This window comes from Zootoca vivipara, chromosome Z2 (assembly GCF_965207765.1).
Source record: "Zootoca vivipara chromosome Z2, rZooViv2.hap1.1, whole genome shotgun sequence".
NCBI classification, from domain to species: Eukaryota; Metazoa; Chordata; class Lepidosauria; order Squamata; family Lacertidae; genus Zootoca; species Zootoca vivipara.
This window is the reverse complement of record NC_142585.1, coordinates 46,763,451-46,789,473: the sequence shown is the minus strand read 5'-3', so window position 1 is coordinate 46,789,473 and position 26,023 is coordinate 46,763,451. Positions and strand designations below refer to the sequence as shown.

At 47.6% G+C, this 26,023-nt stretch overlaps 1 protein-coding gene across 2 annotated transcripts in view; it reads right to left on the bottom strand.

Annotated features, from left to right (window-relative positions):
* Nucleotides 1–1,556: 1,556 nt before the first annotated feature.
* DENND1A (DENN domain containing 1A) overlaps nucleotides 1,557–26,023 on the bottom strand; it is a 265,432-nt gene continuing 240,965 nt past the window's right edge. For both annotated transcript variants that reach the window (XM_088665085.1, XM_088665086.1), the window contains exons 20-22: nucleotides 20,507–20,595; nucleotides 5,341–5,596; nucleotides 1,557–3,872 (exon numbers count right to left, since the gene is read on the bottom strand). In XM_088665085.1, coding sequence (XP_088521211.1) covers nucleotides 2,595–3,872; nucleotides 5,341–5,596; nucleotides 20,507–20,595 — 1,623 coding nt within the window. In that variant the 3' untranslated portion in view covers nucleotides 1,557–2,594. The remainder of the gene's footprint in view (nucleotides 3,873–5,340; nucleotides 5,597–20,506; nucleotides 20,596–26,023) is intronic.

Genomic DNA, 26,023 nt, shown 5'->3' with positions numbered 1-26,023 from the left:
GTTTGTATTCTCTTTTTTTGTGGGGCGGGGGCGGGCAAAACACAACAGGATTCCTTCCCCCTACCGCCTCTTTTCTCAGATACCTCAATCCTCCATCCTTTCCTGAAAAATAAGTCATGTCAGACTAATCTGATCTCATTTTTTGACAGAATTACAAGCCTGGTAGATGAAGGGAACGCTGTGGATATAGCCTATCTTGATTTCAGCAAGGCCTTTGACAAGGTGCCCCATGATATTCTAGTAAAGGAGCTGGTAAAATGCGGGCTAGACAATGTTACCATTCAGTGAATTTGGAACTGGCTGGCTGACCGAACACAAAGGGTGCTCATTAATGGCTCCTCCTCATCCTGGAGAGAAGTGACTATGATATTCTTGATTTCAGCAAGGCCTTTGACAAGCTGCCCCATGATATTCCTGTAAAGAAGCTGGCAAAATGCGGGCTAGGCAATGCTCCCATTGGGAGGGGTGGCTAATACCCCAGAGGACAGGATCACACTTCCAAATGACCTGAACAGATTAGACAACTGTGGCCAAAACAAACAAGATGAATTTTAATAGGGAGAAATGTAAAGTACTATACTTGGGCAAAAAAATATATGAAAGGATGGGTGATACCTGTGAAAAGGAGTCTTGGTAGACCACAAATGTGACATGAGTCAACAGTGTGATGCACCAGCTAAAAAAGCCAATGCAATTCTGGGCTGCATCAATAGGAGTATAGCATCTAAATCAAGGGAAGTAATAGTACCACTGTATTCTGCTCTGGTCAGACCTCACCTGGAGTACTGTGTCCAGTTCTGGGCACCACAGTTCAAGAAGGATCCTGACAAGCTGGAACGTGTCCAGAGGAGGGCAACCAAAATGGTCAAAGGCCTGGAAACGATGGCTTATGAGGAACGGCTTAGGGAGTTGGGTATGTTTAGCCTGGAGAAGAGAAGGTGAAGGGGTGATATGATAGCCATGTTCAAATATATCAAAGGATGCCATATAGAGGAGGGAGAAAGGTTGTTTTCTGCTGCTCCAGAGAAGCGGACACGGAGCAATGGATTCAAACTACAAGAAAGAAGATTCCACAAACTGCCTGACAGTAAGAGCTGTTCGGCAGTGGAATTTGCTGCCAAGGAGGAGTCTCCTTCTTTGGAGGTCTTTAAGCAGAGGCTTGACAGCCATATGTCAGGAATGCTTTGATGGCGTTTCCTGCTTGGCAGGTGGTTGGACTGGATGGCCCTTGTGGTCTCTTCCAACTCTAGGATTCTACTAGCTGACCCGGCCATGCGTTGCTGTCAGCCATATGTCAAAAATGCTTTGATGGTGTTTCCTGCTTGGCAGGGGGTTGGACTGGATGGCCCTTGTGGTCTCTTCCAACTCTAGGATTCTACTAGCTGACCCGGCCACGCGTTGCTGTCAGCCATATGTCAAAAATGCTTTGATTGTGTTTCCTGCTTGGCAGGGGGTTGGACTGGATGGCCCTTGTGGTCTCTTTCCAACTCTAGGATTCTAGGATTCTACTGGTTTGGGGTGAAAACAATTTGCAGTCCAAAAACGCCCGGAAGAAGCAGGTTGGAAAAAGCCGCTTTTACTAAAGAGCAGTTTACACACAGATTCAAAACGTGCTGAGAAAAGCCCACACTTGTCACCCTTTGAGGTCTACAATTTTAGCTTTGGGGTGCTTTGATGCGGCACACCGCAAACAAGAACTCTTTACACCTTGGTAGTCTCCCTTTTTGGTAATAAGGTACGATTACATCTACTCCAATTACTGCCACCTAGTAACACTTATATATCTATATATCTATAGATTATATTATATTCACACACAGTTGTACAAGAGTTTGGGGAAACCTGATAGGGGCATCCTGTGTCTTGCTCTAAAAAGGTCCACTGCTGGCGATTCCGATTCTCCGGTGAGCCTGAAACGGGGCTTGCCCTCCGAGCAACCCAGCAGCGTGGGGCTCTCCAACATCAATAGGGAAACTGGGAGGGTTCCCTGCTGTGTGCAGAAGTTGCGGGGGTGAGTGGGGGGGTGGGGACAGTGCAGGGAGTTCAAACAGCCATGTGTCCACAAAATCAAAAGTGCACTGGAATGAAAAAGAAGAGTCCCGGTTCAACAGTCCAGCGGCAAATTCATCCCTGCATTTACACCCGGAAGCAAAAACGGGATTCGCAGCCTGCGGAAATCCTAAATCCGATACCAATCCCATTGGTGAGGAAAGGGGGTCCTAATGGGTGCGGGAAGAGGGGAGCACCGTGGCCACGTGAAAATACCTCTTGACAAAGGAACAGTTCAGTAGATGCCTGGACGAAATTTGGACGCTTCGGGTTATCTACCGCCCCCAGTGGTTTTTTCTCAGCTACTCTGAAGGCGTAAAAGAAGACGGGTATCCATGGGAAGGGAACGTGAAGGTTCCAGGTTCCGTGTGTGTGTGTGTGGTCCTAGTAGTGTTTAGCCAGGTCATGCTACCAACAGGAGTTGGTGCGCGGGTATAGTAGCTCCTGGCTGGCTACCCCTTTTGCTCCAACGGAATTTGGTGCTTCCCTACTGGCTCAACACACAACCGAAAAGGAATGAAGGCCCCCCCCTTCTCCCCGGAGAGTCACTCAAACGTTTCCCACTGCCTTCTCATCTGTTCTACTTTACCTGGGGTGACAGATCTCGTCTGTTCTACTTTACATGGGGTGACGGATCTCGTCTGTTCTGCTTTACCTGGGGCGACGGAAACCTCTTGCTTGGTCTTATTCAGCAAGTCTTCAAAGGGGTCTTTAGTAGCCCGAGGTTGGCTAGGGGGCCGCACTGACTCTACAACTTTGGCCTTGTGGGGGACGAGTGGGAGGTCAAGGGGCCTCGCCTTGGTCTCTATTTTCGAGGCGGGGTGGGCCAGGGGCAAGGTCCGCATTTTAGAAGAGCCCCAAAGCTTGGCTGGCGGCAGGGTATTGCTTTGGGGCGGAAGCTGAGCCGCAGCAGGAGACTGGGCAAAAAGGTTGGGCATGGACAGGGTCAGGGGGTTGGGGGGAGGCCTCGGGGGCTGACAGAAGGTGGAGTTGGAGGGGATAACGCTGGAGCTGTAAGCGTGACCTAGGGAAGGAGAAAAAGGGCTGGCCAGGGAGAATGGGACGGGGGTTGGCGTGGTCTGCACAAACGGGTTGAGAGATGCTGGCACAAATGGCGCGGCAGAGGGAGGGTATCCCAGTGGCGGCCTGGGTGGCATGAGGTCGCCTGCTGTTGCCGGGAAGCCAGTTGTGAGACTGGGCGGCGCCGACCCTAGCAGGCAACTCCCCGCTTTCAACGGATCTAGGAAGGCAAGGAGAGAGTCGTTGTTGCCGCTCAGGTCCTCCACACAGACCTTGACCGGCTGAAGTAGTTGCGTGCCACGGCCGTCGCTGGACAAGAGCTGGCGCTGGGGAGGGGCGAAACCAGCTGGCTGCTGCCAGAATTCAGGGTCCGGAGAGACGTTTCCGGGTGCAAAAGTGTCCCGCATGAGCTCCGAAGCCAAGTCACTGTGTCCGGCAAGGCAGGTGGCGGTTTCGAGCAGCGCCTGTTGCTTGGCAAGCCTGGGCACAGGTGGCAGCGGGACGACGCCCAGCTCTGGCGTCTTCCGGCCCTGCGGCCGTGGGATTGTGATGTTGCCTGGAGTGCCAGCCGAGGTGCCAACGTCCTTCTCGGGGAGATCCGGCATGGAGTCTTTGCTCCATGGCCTCCGTGGGGCGATGGACGTGTCCTCAAGAGCAGTCAAGGGCCTCTCCGGGGAGCTTTGGGAATACTTGGTGGGAATGGCCATGTCATCCTGGCCCAGGCCCCATAGTTGCTTGTAGGGGTGAGAAAATTTCATCCCTGGAGAAATCCAGCTCCTTTCGGAAAAGCCAGGATTCATCCGCTGCCAGGAAGCACACAGCAGGTTACAGAATCATAGAATCGGAATAAACACAATAATAATAATAATAATAATAATAATAATAATAATAATAATAATAATAATTATTATTCTTTCTACCCCGCCCAGCGAGTGGGGGAGCTGCGCGGCTTTGCCAGTGGCTTCCCCTTCCCCTGCACGCCGGCCCGAGTCACGGCGCCCCACCGCCGACAGCCTGCCATCGCCCTACGCCGTGGATGCGCCCTACTCCCCTTGCGCGCTTCTGGCTGGCCGGCTGCAGCAGCAACAGGGCAATAAGCACCCACCATCGCCAACGCTCCCTCCCTTCTGCCCGCAGCGGCTAGATGGCTGGCGCTCTCACTTTCTTTTGGGCTGCTGCTGCAGCATACCCTCCAACTCCCGGTAAGAAAAATCCGGGATCAGCAGTGGCGTGGCACCGGAAGTCGCTTCTATGCATGTCTGGACATGCGTAGAAGCAACTTCTGGTGCAAGTGCTGCACAATTTCCGGTGCCCAGACATGGGCAGAGCGGCACCCGAAATCGGTTCTGCGCATGTCCAGACATGCGCAGAAGGAGCCTCCCTGGCAGGTAGGAAATCCGGGGGATTTACGGAATTTTTCTCCATTCGGGATAACAGCGGGAAACGGGTTTAAATATGGGGGTTTCCCGGGAGACATGGCAGCTATGTGCTGCAGAAGGGATTTTGGACCAGACAACTTTTAGGCCAGGAGTTCTGGAGGGCGCCACGGAAGAGGCGGAGGCTGGATGCCGCACCTCCCGTATCAGCTTCCTGTCCTCGCCCGCCTCCCCCATGCTTCACCACGGCGCGCGAGGGCTGCCAGGAGGTGGCCAGCCGCCAAGGGCGAGCCCCGGAGCTGCCGCCTTGCCGCCAGGAGCCCGCGCCTGTCCTGAGCGCAGCAGCAGCGCCAAGGAAGGGAAGCATGGTGCGGGCTCCTCCTGGGCACCGCCCGTGGCCGCTCCTCCTTCACGCACCACTGGGAGCCTCCGTTCTGCCCAGCAGCTGTTTGCTGCCCGCCCAGAGGAAAATGTGGGGGGTGGGGGTGCAGCAGGGGTCCTTGCGCCAAGGCGCTAGATAATCCTAAGACACCCCAGGTCTAATCTCTGTGTCCATGTGCGTGTGCAGAAGCGATCTGCGCAGCATGCACGAGCGCAGAAGCGCTCTATTGGCGTACTTCGGCAACCGACGGACTCAGGGAACAACCAGTTCCCTGGAACGGATCGCCGTCGTCAACTGAGATACCATTGTATAACTGAAGGAGCGTCTCCACCTCCGTTGTTCTGCCCGGACACTGAGGTCCAGTACCGAGGGCCTTCTGGCGGTTCCCTCATTTCGAGAAGCCAAGTTGCAGGGAACCAGTCAGAGGGCCTTCTCGGTGGTGGCTCCTTCTCCCCCTTCTCCCCCAGCCCAACACATTGTGCTTTTATGTTTCCACAGAAGCAAGCGACATACCTGGTAGTCAAAGGTCCCCTGGTTGTCCCCTTCATCCTGGGGAATCCTCAAGTCTTCTAAGCTCTTGGCTTGGCTGAGCAGCAGGGATGGAGGCTCTACCTCCAGGCCCGAGAATATGCCTCCCAGGAGATTTATTTCCACAGGGCTGTCTGGTGTGGGTGGGTCGGCATTTCCACCATCTTGAAGGCTCTCAGGGTTGACACTCCCTTCGCTATCTGCGCTCCTGGACTCCTTCAGGGCATGGTAAGGCTGAGGCCTGGAGGGCAGGGAAATTTTGTCGGATTAACGCACTACAGCTAAAGAATTCACAAACCCATGACAAGGTGGGAAAGCCTATGGAAACAAACTGGAATTTCACTACAGTGGTACCTCGGTTTACAAACACAATTGGTTCCGGAAGTCTGTACTTAACCTGAAGCAAACTTTCCCATTGAAAGCAATGGAAAGTGGATTTAATCCGTTCCAGACGGGTCCGCAGAGTACTTAAACTGAAGCATACTTAACCCGAAGTATGAGTGTAATTGGTTCTGGAAGTCCGTACTTAACCTGAAGCGAACTTTCCCATTGGACTTCCAGAAACAATGTACGGACTTCCAGAACCAATTACACTCATACTTAGGGTTAAGTACGCTTCAGGTTGAGTACTCCGTGGACCCGTCTGGAACAGATTAATCCACTTTCCATTACGTTCAATGGGAAAGTTCGCTTCAGGTTAAGTACGCTTCAGGTTAAGTATGCTTCAGGTTAAGTACGGACTTTCAGAACCAATTACACCCATAATTCGGGTTAAGTACGCTTCAGGTTAAGTACACTTTAGGTTAAGTGCGGACTTCCAGAACCAATTACACTCATACCTGGGGTTAAGTACACTTCAGGTTGAGTACTCCACAGACCCGTCTGGAACGGATTAATCCACTTTCCATTACCTTCAATAGGAAAGTTCGCTTCCGGTTAAGTACGCTTCAGGTGAAGTACGGACTTCCAGAACCAATTACACCCATACTTCGGGTTAAGTTCGCTTCAGGTTGAGTACTCCGCGGACCCGTCTGGAACAGATGAATCCACTTTCCATTACTTTCAATGGGAAAGCTTGCTTCAGGTTAAGTATGCTTCGTTAAGTTCGGACTTCCGGAACCAATTACACTCATACTTCGGGTTAAGTACCCTTCAGGTTGAGTACTCCGCAGACCCATCTGGAATGGATGAATCCACTTTCCATTACTTTCAATGGGAAAGTTCGCTTCAGGTTAAGTACGCTTCAGGTTAAGTACTGACTTCCAGAATAATGCGAGATGAGCACGCAACCCCAAAGTCGGTCACGACTGGACCTAATGGTCAGGGGTCCCTTTACCTTTACCACTGTAAACTGCTTTGAGACTCTTTAATTGGGAAGTGATCTACACATTTAATAACCGTAAACCAAGAAAACATGGTGATGAGGGGGCAATGACTACCTGGAATCCCGAAAGATGTGTTAAGAAGCACGACTGAGCACAGAAACATGCGGTGCTGGGAGAAGGAGCAAAGCTTGGAAATCCATGACAAGAGTTGTGCAGGAGATATGCTCACACAGAGACCAACATGCATGAGTTGTGCCACAGAAACACCCAAGCAAGGGAAAGATTAATACATCTGTGGGGTGCCCCAAACATTGAAGGGGAACAGCTCTGGCTAGTGCAGCAAAGAGTGAAGGTATAGACCATTCAAAGGGAGCAGAGAAGAGGAAACTGTCAGAGAAGGCAGAGCCAGGGTCGTCTTCCTGCGGGAACTCGTCGCCGGAAGAGTCCTCGGAGAGAAAAACCGTATAGTGGCGTGTAGGCTTTACCAGGCTGAAGGAAAGGAGGGAGAAAGAGAGAGTGGGGAGGGAGGGAGAGAGAGAGAGAGAGAGAGAGAAGGGAGAAAAAGAGAGAAAGAGAGAAAGAGAGAGAGAAGAGAGAAAGAGGGAAAGAGAGAGGGAGAAGAAAGAGAGAGAGAAGAGAGAAGGAAAGAAGGGAGAAAGAGAGAAGAGAGAAAGAGAGAGAGAAGAGAGAGAGAGAGAAGGGAGAAAAAGAGAAAGAGAGGAGAGAAGAGAGAGGGGAGAGAGAGAAGGGAGAAAGAGAGAGAGGTGAGAGAAAGAAGAGAGAAAGGGAGAAAGAGAGAAGGGAGAAAGAGAGAGAGAAGAGAAAAAGAGAGAGAAGAGAGAAAGGGAGAAAGAGAGGAAGAGAGGAAGAGAGGAAGAGAGATGAAAGAAAGAAAGAAAGGAAGGAAGGAAGGAAGGAAGGAAGGAAGGAAGGAAGGAAGGAAGGAAGGAGAAAGAGAGAAAGAAAGAAAGTAAGAAAGAAAGAAAGAGATAAGGGAGAGAGAAAGAGAGAAGTGAGAAATAAAGAGGGGAGAGAGAAAGAGAAAAGAAAGAGAGAAAGAAAGAAAGAGATAAAGAAAGAAAGTTACCAAATTAAACCTGCAGAAGGAAAGAAAAACTTAACACAAAAAAAGTCAAATGTTTCTACGTTTCTGAACTGGGTAGCTGCATTCAGGAAGGACATAGCTTTTAGGGAGGAAACTTTGTCTTTTTATAACCTGCTGGGGAGCTGCCTTCAGGTAAGAGGTGGAGGATAAAGAGCATCAAGGAGCCCTACTATATTCTGGCTACTATCCCGTACTCAACAGTTCTGCCTTGATCCCCAAAGCTGAGAGGCCCCAAAATCAACCGTACAAAAACACAAAGGCAGGCTTCCAGAAGCATAAATGGAAAGACTTTGTCTGACAAGATCACAGCAGGAAAATAATAATAATAATAATAATAATAATAATAATAATAATAATAATAATAATAATTTATTATTTATACCCCGCTAGGTTTCCAACTTCCAACAGAAAAATGAAATAAAACAATCAATTAAACATTAAAAGCCTCCCTAAACAGGGCTGCCTTCAGATGTCTTCTAAAAATCTGTTTTTCTCTTTGACATCTGATGGGAGGGCGTTCCACAGGGTGGGTGCCACCACCGAGAAGGCCCTCTGCCTGGTTCCCTGTAACTTGGATTCTCGCAACGAGGGAACCGCCAGAAGGCCCTCGGCGCTGGATCTCAGTGTCTGGGCAGAACGATGGGGGTGGAGACGCTCCTTCGGGTATACTGGACCAAGGCCATTTAGGGCTTTAAAGGTCAGCACCAACACTTTGAATTGTGCTCGGAAACGTACTGGGAGCCAATGTAGGTCTTTCAAGACCGGTGTTATGTGGTCTAGGCGGCCGCTCCCAGTCACTAGTCTAGTGGCCGCATTCTGGATTAATTGCAGTTTCCGGGTCACCTTCAAAGGTAGCCCCACGTAGAGCGCATTGGAGTAGTCCAAGCGAGAGATAACTAGAGCATTCACCACTCTGGTGAGACAGTCTGTAGGCAGGTAGGGTCTCAGCCTGCGTACCAGATGGAGCTGATAGACAGCTGCCCTGGACACAGAATTGACCTGCACCTCCATGGACAGCTGTGAGTCCAAAATGACTCCCAGGCTGCGCACCTGGTCCTTCAGGGGCACACTTACCCCATTCAGGACCAGGGAGTCCTCCACACCTGCCCGCCTCCTGTCCCCCACAAACAGTCCTTCTATCTTGTCAGGATTCAACCTCAGTCTGTTAGCCGCCATCCATCCTCCAACCGCCTCCAGGCACTCACACAGCACCTTCACTGCCTTCACTGGTTCTGATTTGAAAGAGAGGTAGAGCTGGGTGTCATCCGCATACTGATGAACACCCAGCCCAAACCCCCTGATGATCTCTCCCATGTAGATGCAGGCTATAACCTTGAGTCACCCCACAAGTGAGAGCCCAGGGGTCTGAACACTCATCCCCCACCACCACTTTCTGGACACGGCCCAGGAGGACGGAGCTAAGAGACAACACCATACAGGCCTCATGCAGTTCACTAAGTTCTGATGGAAGGGATTGCAAAATGCATTATCTTTGCAAGGCAAAGATTGTCCGTCCCCAATCCCTGGGCTGCACATTTCATAATACTATTTTTCAACAGATTTCCCTACATTTTCCACTGCAGGGTGTGGCATGTACAACTGCAATGCATATGAATCTAAAGGACAGTGGGACCTCGGTTTAGGAACTTAATCCGTTCCGGAAGTCCGTTCTTAAACCAAAACCATACTTACAGGAGAAAGTATGGTCAAAGGCCTGGAAACGATGCCTTATGAGGAAATGGTCAAAGGCCTGGAAACGATGCCTTATGAGGAACGGCTTAGGGAGCTGGGTATGTTTAGCCTGGAGAAGAGAAGGTGAAGGGGTGATATGATAGCCATGTTCAAATATATAAAAGGATGTCATATAGAGGAGGGCGAAAGGTTGTTTTCTGCTGCTCCAGAGAAGCGGACACGGAGCAATGGATTCAAACTACAAGAAAGAAGATGCCACCTAAACATTAGGAAGAACTTCCAGACAGTAAGAGCTGTTCGGCACTGAAATTTGCTGGCAGGTAGTGTGGTGGAGTCTCCTTCTTTGGGGGTCTTTAAGCAGAGGCTTGACTGGCATATGTCAATAATGCTTTGATGGTGTTTCCTGCTTGGGAGGGGGTTGGACTGGATGGCCCTTGTGGTCTCTTCCAACTCTAGGATTCTACTAGCTGACCCGGCCACACGTTACTGTCAGCCATATGTCAAGAATGCTTTGATGGTGTTTCCTGCTTGGCAGGGGGTTGGAATGGATGGCCTTTGTGGTCTCTTCCAACTCTAGGATTCTATGGTTCTAATTATAAATGGAGTAGTAGTAGAATCATAGAATCCTAGAGTTGGAAGAGACCACAAGGGCCATCCAGTCTAACCCCCTGCCCAGCAGGAAACACCATCAAGGCATTCTTGACATATGGCTGACAGCAACGCGTGGCCGGGTCAGCTAGTAGAATCATAGAATCATAGAGTTGGAAGAGACCATCAAAGCATTATTATTATTATTATTATTATTATTATTATTATTATTATTATCATTCCACCAAAATCCTTTCGCTTCCTTTCAATAAAGACGCACCCAAGGCTTCCTCTTATGACAAAGTGGATGTCCTCAACAAGCTGCTTTCAATTCCCGCACCGGGATGGGATTCCAGTTGGGATGAGTGCTTGAAAAATGTCCAAGTGTAAATTTGTCATTCGCTTGCGGCAGTTGAATCTGGTGTGAGGCTCTTCCTTCATTAACCCAATTCGGCATCTCTCTCCTGCCGGCTGCCACCTACCACTCGCGATTGCATTTCACACACAAAGGGCTGTCTCTGGAAAGACGGGTCGCAGCAAGCCGGCTCGGAGGCGAGCGAGCGGCAGGGGGAACGTTGCAGGGGTGGGGGTGGGGAGGTAAGGGACCTATCCATCACACCGCCAGCCCTCCGCGTCTCTACATGACTGCCGCGGCTCCTGCCTCCCTAATCTTTTCACCAAGTTCCCGTGTAGACGGCTTCCTGATCTCCTTCTAATGTTTAGTTTAGCATGCCTCCGGTTAGCGCCAGCAAATGACAGCGCTGACAGCCGTGGCTGTTCGCTGTTCCTTTTTAAATACCATGTCAGGATCACGGCGCAAGGAAGCCGGAGACGCGCTCCATGGCGGCGCCTGCCATTAGGAGAGTTGCTGCTTCGGTTTTAATGAGGGCAATCTGCATTTCGGGGGGCTTTCCCTCCCCCCCCACAACCAATGTGTCAGTATGCCTGGACAAATCAGCAACACATCACGTTGGCCAAAAAGCAAGTGCTGACAAATGTAGATATTTCAAATTTAATTGACACCTAAGCGTACTTAAGACAGATAAAGGAAAGGAAACCAAAGAAGGGGAGGGGGAATCGAGGGAGCCATGGGGACAGACATCACATAGCAGGAACCATAGAATCATAGAGTTGGAAGAGACCTCAAGGGCCATCCAGTCCAACCCCCTGACAAGCAGGAAACACAATCAAAGCATTCTTGACATATGGCTGACAGCAACGCGTGGCCGGGTCAGCTAGTAGAATCCTAGAGTTGGAAGAGACCACAGGGGCCATCCAGTCCAACCCCCTGCCAAGCAGGAAACACCATCAAAGCATTCCTGACAGATGGCTGTCAAGCCTCTGCTTAAAGACCTCCAAAAAAGGAGACTCCGCCACACTCCTTGGCAGCAAATCTCACTGCCAAACAGCTCTTACTGTCAGGAGGTTCTTCCTAATGTTTAGGTGGAATCTTCTTTCTTGTAGCTTGAATCCATTGCTCCGTTTCCGCTTCTCTGGAGCAGCAGAAAACAACATTTCTCCCTCCTCTATATGACATCCTTTGATATATTTGAACATGGCTATCATATCACCCCCTAACCTGCTCTTCTCCAGGCTAAACATACCCAGCTCCCTAAGCTGTTCCTCATAAGGCATCGTTTCCAGGCCTTTGACCATTTTGGTTGCCCTCTTCTGGACACGTTCCAGCTTATAAGTATCCTTCTTGAACTGTGGTGCCCAGAACTGGACACAGTACTCCAGGTGAGGTCTGACCAGAGCAGAATACAGTGGTACTATTACTTCCCTTGATCTAGATGCTATACTCCTATTGATGCAGCCCAATGTCAAGTTTGTGGTCTACCAAGACTCCTAGATCCTTTTCACATGTACTGCTCTCAAGCCAGGTGTCTCCCATCCTGTATTTGTGCCTTTCATTCCCCCCCTCCCAAGTAGGGTACTTTACATTTCTCTTTGTTAAACTTAATCTTGTTTGCTTTGGCCCAGTTGTCTAATCTGTTACGGTCATTTGGAAGTGTGATCCTGTCCTCTGGGGAATTAGCCACCCCTCCCAATATGGTGTCATCTGCAAACTTGCTCAGGATGCCCTCAAGCTCATCATCCAAGTCCTTGATCAAGATGTTGAATAAGGCTTCATTTGGAGTGGGGAGGTTTGCAGGCTTGGGACAAAAATGCAACCTGCTAAGAAAAGTGCATGCAATGTCTAATTTATCTCCACATAGGGGTAAACAATCAGATCGTGAAGCTGAGGCTCCAAGACTTTGGCCACCTCATGAGCAGAGAAGACTCCCTGGAAAAGACCCTGATGTTGGAAAAGATTGAGAGCACTAGGAGAAGGGGACGACAGAGGACGAGATGGCTGGACAGTGTTCTCCAAGCTACAAACATGAGTTTGACCAAACTGTGGGAGGCAGTGGAAGACAGGAGTGCCTGGCGTGCTATGGTCCATGGGGTCACGAAGAGTCGGACACGACTAAACAACAACAACAACAAGGGTTAAACAATATACATAGCTGCCAAGTTTTCCCTTTTCTCGCGAGGAAGCCTATTCAGCATTATGGAAAATCCCTTTAAAAAGGGATAACTTGGCAGGTATGACAATATAGTAAATCACTGTGATCACTAAAAGTCAGCATGGGTTTCTGAAAAACAGGTCATGTCAGACTAATCTGATCTCATTTTTTGACAGAATTACAAGCCTGGTAGATGAAGGGAATGCTGTGGATATAGCCTATCTTGATTCCAGCAAGGCCTTTGACAAGGTGCCCCATGATATTCTTGTAAAGAAGCTGGTAAAATGTGGGCTAGAAAATGCTCCCATTCAGTGGATTTGGAACTGGCTGACTGACCGAACCCAAAGGGTGCTCATCCATGGCTCCTCTTCATCCTGGAGAGAAGTGACTATGGTATTCTTGATTTAAGCAAGGCCTTTGACAAGCTGCCCCATGAGATTCTTGTAAAGAAGCTGGTAAAATGCGGGCTAGACCCGGCCTAAAAAATGTGGTAGCTTTTTTTCCTCTTTGACATCTCATGGGAGGGCGTTTCACAGGGCCTGTGTGAGTGCCTGGAGGCGGTTGGAGGATGGATGGCAGATAACGGATTGAGGTTGAATCCTGACAAGACAGAAGGACTGTTTGTGGGGGACAGGAGGCGGGCAGGTGTGAGGACTCCCTGGTCCTGAACGGGGCAACTGTGCCCCTGAAGTCATTCTGGACTCACAGCTGTCCATGGAGGTGCAGGTCCATTCTGTGTCCAGAGCAGCTATCTATCAGCTCCATCTGGTACGCAGGCTGAGACCCTACCTGCCCGCAGACTGTCTCGCCAGAGTGGTGCATGCTCTAGTTATCTCCTGCTTGGACTACTGCAATGCGCTCTACATGGGGCTACCTTTGAAGGTGACCCGGAAACTGCAATTAATCCAGAATGCGGCAGCTAGACTGGTGACTGGGAGCGGCTGCCTAGACCACATAACACCGGTCTTGAAAGACCTACATTGGCTTCCATCATGTTTCCGAGCACAATTCAAAGTGTTGGTGCTGACCTTTAAAGCCCTAAATGGCCTCGGTCCAGTATACCTGAAGGAGCGTCTCCACCCCCATCGTTCTGCCCGGACACTGAGGTCCAGCGTTGAGGGCCTTCTGGTGGTTCCCTCATTGCGAGAAGCCAAGTTGCAGGGAACCAGGCAGAGGGCCTTCTTGGTGCTGGCGCCCACCCTGTGGAACGCCCTCCCATCAGATGTCAAAGAGAAAAACATCTACCAGACTTTTAGAAGACATCTGAAGGCAGTCCTGTTTAGGGAGGCTTTTAATATTCCATCGATTATTTTATTCCTCTGTTGGAAGCCGCCCAGAGTGAATCATTTGTTTTCTTACTATGGACTTTCCAAAAGAATGTATTTGTAAAAATTAAAAGAAAAATTGCATTACTGAAATAAATGCCCTTTTCTACAATATTCAAATTATCCAAGTTTCACCTGTATTTTATGTTCGAGGGAATGAATGTACTAATTTTGTTGTGTGTGTGTGTTTGTGTGTGTTAGGGTGATGACTTTTTTATTTCCCCCCCTCAAAAGTTATTTCCTGTAGCACAAATGGATGAACTTTTGCCTATGAATGACTAAAATGAGGTATATTCCGTTGAAATATTTAAAAAGGTCACGCACAAACCGTCTTTAATTTTTTGGTATGCCGTTTTACCATTTCATAAAATTGTATGAACAATTCTATATATATTTCGTATCCAATTTGGACACAACGCCACATTCCACAATGGGGAGTGTTCTTAGCAAGATAGGCTATACAAATGCCACACCTGCGCAAGGTAAAAGCTTGGGTTCAATTTTATACACTGGTACCTCCACTTACGAATTAAATGCGTTCAGAACGCACATTCGTAAGTCGAAAAAAAGTGTAAGTTGAATCCCATAGGAATGCATTGGGAGAAAAAATTCGTAAGTCGAAGCAAACGTATCTAAAAATTCGTAAGTAGAAAAAATCCTATCTAAACCTCATCCAAGATGGCAGACGGAGCTACGTTCGTAAGTAGAAACATTCGGAAGTAGAGTTATTCGTAAGTAGAGGTACCACTGTATATATTTTGTATCAAATTTGGACACAATGCCACATTCCACAATAGGGAGTGTTCTTAGCAGCATAGGCTATACAAATGTCACATCTATGCAAGGTAAAAGCCCCTTTTGGGGACCTTAAAACTCAGCCGGCAGACCCTGCCGGGCATGCTGGGAAAAGAACCTACAGGAGAGGTAGCAAAACATCGCCCTCTAGTGGCGTCTCTACTGTTACTGCAGCTAAAAAAAGCTTCCTTGTGTGTTTGATGATCCTATAAAATGTTGTATATATGTGACTCTAAAGCTTGGGTTCAATTTTATATCTGCCTACAGTGACTTCAAAAATGGTCCAAAAACGAATCAATAAATTTTTTTAAAAATCATTGTGTGCGTGAGGTTGTTTTATCAAATCTCTTTGAAAGTCAGATTTTATCTAATTGTTAATGAAAACTCATCAAATTATGATACAGGGAAAGGAGCTTGTAAAAAAGTCATCACCCTAGTGTGTGTGTGTGTGTGTGTGTGTGTGCGTGCGAGGTGTCTTTGCTTTAATGAACTGCCCTGAGTGGTTTCTAAGAGGTAAGACGAGATATTACCAATAATAATAATAAGGAAAATAGATCTTAAGGGAGATCGGCCCACCCTAGTCCCCCTTGGGGAGAACAGCGTTTTCTCTTGATGGCCCTCTTGAGAAGGCCTCCGTTGTCAGGATGAGGGCCATGGGGAGGGCACTGTGTTTGCCACACGACTCCCTCAGGGCTGCTTTGTTTATTTTAACACAAAGTTGCCTGGTGGCAACCTTCTGCCTTTCACAGGCTGAGGGGGTAGAGAAGCAGCGGCGAGGGGAGGATGCCCGCATGGCACTGGAAGCTTGCAAGCACACTTCCATGTCACTTCTACTAGGTTTGCAAGCAGCAAAGGAGTAGACAGGGTGATTTAGCAGAGTGTTTCCGCCTTGGTGCCGAAACATTTACCGTGTTTATCCAAAAATAAGACACCGTCTTATATTTATTTTTCCTAAAAACACGTTGGCTTATTTTCAGGGGATGTCTTATTTTCTTTAATAAGTATGGTACAGTTTAACTGCCTATCACTATGGCTTATTTTTAGGGTATGGCTTATTTTCGGGGTGTGGCTTATTTTTGGGGTATGGCATATTTTTGGAGAAACACGGTACATACTCAGTTTGGGCACGGCCCATGAACATTGCCGCAAGCTCCCCGTGATAATTTATCCAGCCATTTCTCAGGGCTCTCTTGAGAATCATAGAATCATACAGTTGGAAGAGACCACAAGGGCCATCTAGTCCAACCCCCTGCCAAGCAGGAAACACCATCAAGGCGTTCCTGACATATGCCTGTCAAGCCTCTGCTTAAAGTAGCCTCTGCTCCAAAGAAGGAGACTCCACAAACACTCCTTCGCAGCAAATTCCACTGCCGAACAGCTCTGACTGTCAGGAAGTTCTTACTAATGTTGAGGTGGACTGGATGGCCCTTGTCGTCTCTTCCAACTCTATGATTCTACGATTTTACTAGCTGACCCGACCACGCGTTGCTGTCAGCCATATGTCAGGAATGCTTTGATTTGTCGTTAGGCAGGTCAATTATAAATGGAATGGAAGGAATGAAATGTCATAGTGATGTTTACAGGTGAAACTCGGAAAATTAGAACATCGTGGAAAAGTGCATTGATTTCAGTAATGCAACTGATTATTTTATATTTCCCTTTTAAATTTGACAAATCCTATATTTTGGAAAATCCACAGCAATAAATCAAATAGTTACAATAATAATAAAATAAACAAAATAAAACATTGCTATTACATTTCATTAATGGCATTCCATTTATAATTGACCCACCTAATGACAAATAATTACAATTACTACAACAAATCAAGGCTTGACATATATTGCTTTGCCTGTCACGCATCTATCTCATATATATATATATATATATATACTGAAATAAATGCACTTCTCTAAAATTCTTAACTCTCTCTGATGGTTTCACATAACCCCAAAGGGAAAAACTAGTAATCAGATACAAAGAGCATATATATAAAAAAGAATACAACACATTCAATTTTTGTTATACATTCATACTTCGGTTTAAGTCCGCCTCGGTTTGAGAACTTTCAGTTTAAGTACTCCGTGGACCCATCTGGATTAATCCACTTTCCATGGGAAAGTTCACTTCAGGTTAAGTACGCTTCAGGTGAAGTACGGACTTCTGGAACCAATTACACTCATACCTCGGTTTAAGTACGCCTCGGTTTGCGAACTTTCAGTTTAAGTACTCTGTGGACCCGTCTAGAACGGATGAATCCACTTTCCATTACTTTCAATGGGAAAGTTTGCTTCAGGTTAAGTACGCTTCAGTTTAAGTACTCCGCGGACCGCCTGGAATGGATTAATCCACTTTCCATTACTTTCAATGGGAAAGCTCACTTCAGGTTAAGTATGCTTCAGGTTCAGTACAGACTTCCAGAACCAATTACACTCATATTTTGGGTTAAGTACGCTTCAGGTTGAGTACTCCGCGGACCCATTTGGAATGGATTAATCCACTTTCCATTACTTTCAATGGGAAAGTTTGCTTCAGGTTAAGTACTCCGCGGACCCGTCTGGAACAGATTAATCCACTTTCCATTACTTTCCATTGGAAAGTTCGTTTCAGGTTAAGTACGCTTCAGGTTGAGTACTCCGCATATCCGTCTGGAATGGATTAATCCACTTTCCATTCCTTTCAATGGGAAAGTTCGCTTCAGGTTAAGTACGTTTCAGGTTAAGTATGGACTTCCAGAACCCATTGTGTACTTAAACCGAGGTACCACTGTATTTAAATTGTTCATCTTTGGAAATGCTGCCCTTCCTTGGTGGAAAGCAGACCAATTTCCTTTCTAAAACACAATTACAGGTGAAACTCAGGAAATTAGAATATCGTCGAAAAGTGCATTCATTTCAGTAATGCAACTGAAAAGGTGAAACCAATATATGAGATAGGTGTGTGACATGCTAAGCACGGTATGTAAAGCCTTGATTTGATGTAATTGTAATTATTTGTCGTTAGGCGGGTCAATTATAAATGGAATGAAATTGTTGTTGTTGTTTAGTCGTTTAGTCGTGTCCGACTCTTCGTGACCCCATGAAATTAATGAAATGTAATAGCGATGTTTATTTTCGTTTGTTTTTGTATGATTGTAACTATTTGTTTTATTACTGCGGCATTTCCAAAAGAAAGCATTTGTCAAAATTCGAATAAAAAAATAATAATAAGTTGCGTTGCTGAAATCAATGCACTTTTCGGTGATATTCTAATTTCCCGAGTTTTAAACTGTAATTAATGAGATGTAATAGCAATGTTTATTTTTACAGTGGTGCCTCGACTTACGAATTTAATCCGTTCCGAAGGCATCTTTGTAAATCGAAAAATGTGTAACTCGAACAACGCCATTGGAAACGCTATTTCCCATAGGAATGCATTGGAAACGGAAAAATTCGTAAGTCGAAGCAACGCTATCTAAAAATTGGTAAGTCGAAAAATCCGCAGTTTCCCCCCGGATGTCGAGACATTCATAAGCGCACGGCCATTCATAAGTTGTTCATAAGTCGAGGTATCACTGTCTTCGTTTTTGTATGATTTTAACTATCTGTTTGATTCCTGTGGCTTTTCCAAAAGAAAGCATTTGTCAAAATTAAAAGAAAAATAAAAAATAATAAGTCGCATTTCTGAAATCAATGCACTTTTCGGTGATATTCTAATTTTCTGAATTTCATCTGTAATTAATGAGATGTAATAGCGATTTTATTATTGTTGTTGTTGTTGTTGTTGTTGTTGTTGTAACACTCTGTTTGATTCCTGTGGCTTTTCCAAAAGAAAGCATTCGTCAAAATTAAAAGAAAACTAAAAAATAATAAGTTGCATTGCTGAAATCGATGCACTTTTCGGCGATACAGTGGTGCCTCGACTTATGAATTTAATCCGTTCCGAAGGCACCTTCGTAAGTCGAAAAATTCGTAAGTCAAAAAATGCCATTGGAAACGCGATTTCCCGTAGGAATGCATTGGAAATGGGAAAATTTGTAAGTCAAAGCATTGCTACCTAATGACAAATAATTACAATTACAACCAATCAAGGCTTGCCATACCTTGCTTTGCATGTCACACATCTATCTCCAATATTGGTTTCACCTTTTAAGTTGCGTTACTGAAATAAAGGCACTTTTCGGCGATATTCTCATTTTCCGAGTTTTACCTATAGTTCCTCCTTTGGCTTCCGATTGGACAGGTGATGGCAGTGAACAGAAGCCATAAGGATCACTGGGTTTTACTCCGTGATTTGCAAAACATTCTTTTCACAAAGAATCCCAAGCAAAGCTGCTTTCTGCAGCCATTCATGTTTCATAATCCAGCCATTCTTAAGGAATGCAGGGGCGGTCCTCACCCTTTTCCACAAGAGGGCAATCACGTTCCACCGACTGGAGGCTCCTGCCCAGCTTCAAAAGCAGGCGACTGTTTTCCACTGAACAATCTAGAATATCTCCTCCTACCACCCATCCTGGCCCCAAAGACCCTCGGCAAAGTTAAAAAGCTCTATAGGACTGAGCTGCTTGTCTCTTTGCAGAAATCAAGCATGCCATAGGACACACTCAACCATGTTCAAATATAGAAAAGGATGTCATATAGAGGAGGGAGAAAGGTTGTTTTCTGCTGCTCCAGAGAAGCGGACACGGAGCAATGGATTCAAACTACAAGAAAGAAGATTCCACCTCAACATTAGGAAGAACTTCCTGATAGTAAGAGCTGCAGTGGAATTTGCTGCCAAGGAGTGTGGTGGAGTCTCCTTCTTTGGAGGTCTTTAAGCTGAGGCTTGACAGGCATATGTCAAGAATGTTTTGATGGCGTTTCCTGCTTGGCAGGGGATTGGACTGGATGGCCCTTATGGTCTCTTCCAACCCTATGATTCTATGATTCTATGACCACAGGACGCACCTAGTTTTTAGAGGAGGAAAACAAGAAGAAAAAAAATATATTTTGCTTTCTTGAATTGTCCTAGGCATCGCAGCCAACTCCTAGAGACCTAGCTGCCTTTGCCCCCCATTAAATATTTGAGGAAGCTTCTTTTGCAAAGGGGGAAAGCTCCAATTTTTTGAGGATCAGCTCAAGGTTGTGCAGCTTTTTTTTGCAAATGGGAAAATCCCCGTTTTTTGGGGGGGGGGTGTCAGCTCAGAGTTGTGCATCTTTTTTGCAAAGGGGAAAGCTCCATTTTTGAGGATCAGCTCCAAGTTGCCGAATTTCCTTGGAAAGGGGAAAAATACTGTTTTTATGGAGTTCAACTCCCAGTTCTGCATCTTCTCTAGGAAAGGAAAGGGACCCATTTCTACAGTTTCCAGACAGATAATCTAATCAGCAAGCCACAACAACTGAGGTCTAGGCAAGGGAGGGGCCGGGAAGGGAGATAGCTCCCTTATCTCCCTCCCCGATCTCTTGCAATCAGCTGCTGAGCAGGTTCCTTTCAACATTCTCTTGCCCTCTTGTTAGCCTTTAGCTCTTTCTTAAAAACAAACAAACCACGATCTGCCTTTAGTCCTCGGGCAATTCGGCGCCAGAGACCATGCATTCGCTCCATAAGACGAACAGAAATCCCTCTGACTTTTTAGGGAGAAAAAAGTGCGTCTTATGGAATGAAAAACTCAGTATTTCTTAGAACTTCAGAGGCTTTAGCACAGGGCTGACGCTTGCAGAATCTTCTCAACTTTATTGCACAAGTGGCAGAAATGGAAGGATAGGAGGAATATTTTCCCCACACACACACACGACAATCGCTCCCCCCCCCCAACACTTTTGACAAGAGGAATGTAGAGGCACAGCTACTCACTGGTCTGGGCTGGAGATGGAAGTCCGCTGGCCATCAGTGGCAACGTTGCTTTTGGGCCTCCTGGCCACGTGGGGTCTGGGGGGGCGGACCTATGTGACAGGGGAGTGAGGACATTTTCAGCAGTTCCAACAAGTACGGACCCGACAAAAATCAATCCCTTCCCGTTCAACATGGATCCCATTTCAACATGCCTGTAAATAGCAACGAACCCCTTTGCTAAATGCCCTAAGTACAATTTCATCAGTAATACTACTACTACTACTACTAATAATAATAATTTATTCTTTATACCCCGCCCATCTGGGCGGCTTCCAAAAGAAAAACAAAATAAAATAATTGATTCAATGGAATAATAATAATAATAATAATAATATTGATGGAGCCCAGAACTGCATTGGCTTTTTGAGCTGCTACAACACACTGTTGACTCATGTCAAGTTGGTGGTCTACCAAGACTCCTAGATCCTTTTCACATGTACTGCTCTAAAGCCAGGTGTCACCCATCCTGTATTTGTGCTTTTCATTTTTTTTGCCCAAGTACTGTTCTCAAGCCAGATTCTTTTTTTTTTTTGCCCAAGTGGAGCACTTTACATTTCTCCCTGTTCAAATTCATCTTGTTTGCTTTGGCCCAGTTGTCTAATCTGTTAAGGTCATTTTGGAGTGTGATCCTGTCCTCTGGGGTATTAGCCACCCCTTCCCATTTGGTGTCATCTGCCAACTTGCTCAGGATGCCCTCAAGCCCATCATCCAAGTCATTGATGAAGATGTTGAAGAAGACTGGGCCCAAGACAGAACCCTGGGGCACCCCACCATTCACTTCTCTCCAGGAGTGGTAGCATTGTCTAGCATTTTCCCAGCTTCTGTACAAGAATATCATGGGGCACCTTGTCAAAGGCCTTGCTGAAATCAAGATAGGCTACATCCACAGCGTTCCCTTCATCTACCAGGCTTGTAATTCTGTCAATAGTTTGATGGCCATAGAACACTTTCTTTGCATGCAGAAGGTCCCTGATTCAGTTGGTGGCATCTCCAGCTTTGGCCCAGTTGTCTGATCTGTGAAGGTCATTTGGAAGTGTGATCCTGTCCTCTGGGGTATTAGCCACCCCTCCCCATTTGGTGTCATCTGCAAACTTGCTCAGGATGCCCTCAAGACCACCATCCAAGTCATTGATAAAGATGTTGAAGAAGACTGGGCCCAAGACAGAACCCTGTGGCCCTGGGCCTTCTAGAATGCAGCTCGGCGTGGATTCTTTTGCATTTGAAATTTGCTATCAAAACAACGGCCTGAGGACCCCAGAGAGAGGTCGTGAATCCCCCTGCCCCACGGGAAGGAGGGAGGCGCAGATGTTTGCTAGAGGCCCTCCACACAAGGCTGGTTCTCGCTCTGCAATCAAGGCGGCTTAAGGCCTCGAATTCGTGGCAGGGATGGGAGGATTAAGTTTGCGGCAACTTCCAGTGAACTTGCAAGGCGGGGAAACATGGGGGGGGGAAAGAACAACACGGCTAATTAGGGGAGCTGAGCTGTCAGAACGCGGCTGCATGGCTCAGCGCCAGCAAACAAAAGGAATGGCTTGGCAATCAGCAGGATCGATGGAGGAGACTGCTTCATTAAGGATGATAAAACAGAGAGAGGAGGAACGGCAAGAGAGAGAGAGAGAGAGAGAAGGAGAGAAGGAGCAAGCAAGAAGGGGGGGAGAGAAAGAGGGAGAGGGAAAACTGTTTAATTAAGCCTAAAGCTGGCTTGTCACTATGCGGTGGAGACTTTCACCTTCGGGGCAGCCCTCTCGGGGCGGGGGGACGACGCAGGCTGTTCTCGCCAGCAAAGCGCCAGGGGAGGGATGCTAAAAAGGATTGTGTTGGATCCTGGGAGGACTATTATGGAGGGGAGAAGGGTTGGGAAAAGGGCCAAATCCCAGCGGGATTTCAGGCGCTGCCAAAGAAGAGGGTTAAAATGCGCACCGAGCACAAAAGCGCTGTGCGCCCGGGCAAGAATGGGGAGGGCAAAGGCCAATCGGGCGAGGGCCGGACGGGCAGGTTGCAGGGATTGCTGCCTACCTGGGGACGTCAGCTGGCCTTTATGAGACATGAGAAATCTGCCTTCCTTCAGCAACACACACACACACTGTAACGAGATTTGTAACTGGTATCTGAAGAAGTGTGCATGCACACGAAAGCTCATACCTATGACAAACTTAGTTGGTCTCTAAGATGCTACTGGAAGGATTTTTTTATGTTGTTTTGACTGCGTCAGACCAACACGGCTACCTACCTGTAACTGGATTCGTAACTGGCTGACTGACCGAACCCAAAGGGTGCTCATCAATGGCTCCTCCTCATCCTGGAGAGAAGTGAATGGTGGGGTGCCACAGGGTTCTGTCTTGGGCCCAGTCTTATTCAACATCTTTATCAATGACTTGGATGATGGGCTTGAACAGATGGGTTGTCTCATCTGTTCAGGTCATTTTGGAGTGTGATCCTGTCCTCTGGGGTATTAGCCACCCCTCCCCATTTGGTGTCATCTGCTAACTTGCTCAGGATGCCCTCAAGCCCATCATCCAAGTCATTGATGAAGATGTTGAAGAAGACTGGGCCCAAGACAGAACCCTGGGGCACCCCACCATTCACTTCTCTCCAGGATGAAGAGGAGCCATTGATGAGCACCCTTTGGGTTCGGTCAGCCAGCTAGTTACAAACCCACTGAGTGGTAGCATTGTCTAGCATCTTCCCAGCTTCTGTACAAGAATATCATGGGGCACCTTGTCAAAGGCCTTGCTGAAATCAAGATAGGCTACATCCACAGCGTTCCCTTCATCTACCAGGCTTGTAATTCTGTCAATAGTTTGATGGTTATAGAACACTTTCTTTGCATGCAGAAGGTCCCTGATTCAGTTGGTGGCATCTCCAGTTGACAGCTTTGGCCCAGTTGTTTGAACAGGGAGAAATGTAAAGTACTACACTTGGGCCAAAAAAAATATGAAAGGCACAAATACAGGATTGGGGACACCTGGCTTGAGAGCAGTACATGTGAAAAGGATCGAGGAGTCTTGGTAGACCACCAACTTGACATGAGTCAACAGTGTGATGCAGCAGCTCAATAAGCCAATTAAATTTCTGGGCTGCATCAATAGGAGTATAGCATCTAGATCAAGGGAAGTAATAGTACCACTGTATTCTGCTCTGGTCAGACCTCACCTGGAGTACTGTGTCCAGTTCTGGGCACCACAGTTCAAGAAGGAGACTGACGAGCTGAAATGTAAAGTGTAGCACTTTACATTTCTCCCTGTTCAAATTCATCTTGTTTGCTTTGGCCCAGTTGTCTAATCTGTTCAGGTCATTTTGGAGTGTGATCCTGTCCTCTGGGGTATGAACCACCCCTTCCAATTTGGTGTCATCCTCAAACTTGATCAGGATCTGAGAGACTTTGGTAGCGTCAACAGTTTCCCTCCAAGTTGGTTCTGTGTAACCCAACTCTCCCAGGTTGTGAGAAATTGGAATGATGTGCAGGAATGTTGCTTCCGACATGTCCTGCGATAAAGCTTCCCATCTAGGAACCAACAGCTATTACGGCACCTTCTGCCGTTAACTCCCAACCCTCTATTCCACCATGTTTGGCACACAGACAGGTGGCAATATCTCAGAAGACAACTAAGGCATTGCAGACAAGAGATCAAACACCCTTGGCAAAATGGGCATTGATGCAGGCCCGTCCTAGCCATAGTGGCGCAGTGAACCACGGCACCGGGCGCTGGAGGGCGCCAGGGAAGTGGTCCGGGGGCCACGGCAGCAGGGCGGGCGAGGGGGCTCCTGAGCTTGTGCAGAGTGCCATTTCTCTCTCCCGGCCTGGCTGGCCTGACCCCGCCCCTCCCGTGCCGGCTGCGTGGCGACGACGCCCTTCGTGACGAGGTCTCCGGCTGCTGCTGCCCGGGCCGCCCTCCCACTCACCCTGCTCCTTGCCTCCCGCCTGCCCGCCCGCCCATCGTGAGTTTGAGTCGCGGCCTTCGCCTGGCAGGTCCGGTCGGGGGCATAAGGAGGACGAGAGGCCGGGCGCTCCGCAGCACCGCTCCTTCCAGCATAGGCCTCCACACTGGAGGAGGAGGCGGCACTACGGAGGACGACTAGGCAGCCTGGCCTGCCCGCTGCAACGCTCCTGAGCCCAGCCCGCCCTCAGCACCCGGCTCGCCCATGCCATGTCCCTCCTCTGCGGCTGCGGTGAGTCCGGGACGGCGGCGGAGGGACCTTTGTGCCACGGTGCTCGATGTGCTTAAGACGGGCCTGCATTGGATGGAACAAAGTAGCTCAGCTTTTAGCTAGAGGGTGATAAAACACACCTAGAAAGTTTATTTCCTAGGGAATAAATCTCAGCAAATCCTCAAGGGTCTACCGCACAGAGGCAGAGGCAATCAGACCCACCTTTGACACATGTAGGAAGGGAAATTATCAATGCATAAATCCATTACAATGACGTGCCGAGCTCAACACCCACTGCTAAGATGACATGCACAACCGGAACTCAACTCAGAAAACATGCACTGAAAGTTAAGACTGCAGCAGCTAGACTGGTGACTGGGAGCGGCCGCTGAGACCACATAACACCGGTCCTCAAAGACCTACATTGACTCCCAGTACATTTCCCAGTACGTTTCCTGAAAAATCTCTATGTGGGACAAGAAGCTACAGTTAGAATTGGATAGGGAATAACTGATTGGTTCAAAATTGGGAAAGGACTACAACAAGGCTGTATATTGTCTCCCTGCTTATTTAACTTAGATGCAGTATTAATCATGTGAAAGGCTGGACTGGATGAATCCCAAGCCGGAATTCAGACTGCCGGAAGAAATATCAACAACCTCAGATATGCTGATGACACAACCTTGATGGTAGAAAGTGAGGAGGAATTAAAGAACCTTTGAATAAGGGTGAAAGAGGAGAGCGCAAAATATGGTCTGAAGCTCTGTTCCCATCACCTCCTGGCAAATAAAAGGGGAAGAAATGGAGGCAGTGAGAGATTTGACTTTCTTGGGTTCCATGATCACGGCAGATGGTGACAGCAGTCACGAAATTAAAAGACACCTGCTTCTTGGGAGAAAAGCCATGACAAACCTAGACAGCATCTTAAAAAGCAGAGACATCACCTTGCCGACAAAGGTCTGTATAGTTCAAGCTATGGTTTTTCCCAGTAGTGATGCATGGAAGTGAGAGCTGGACCATCAAGAAGGCTGATTGCTGAAGAATGGATGCTTTTGAATTATGGTGCTGGAGGAGACTCTTGAGAGTCCCATGGACTGCAAGAAGATCAAACCTATCCATTCTGAAGGAAATCAGCCCTGAGTGCTCACTGGAAGGACAGATCGTGAAGCTGAGGCTCCAAGACTTTGGCCACCTTATGAGAAGAGAAGAATCCTTGGAAAAGACCCTCATGTTGGGAAAGATGGAGGGCACAAGGAGAAGGGGACGACAGACGACAAGATGGTTGGACAGTGTTCTCGAAGCCACCAACATGCTCCAAGACTTTGGCCA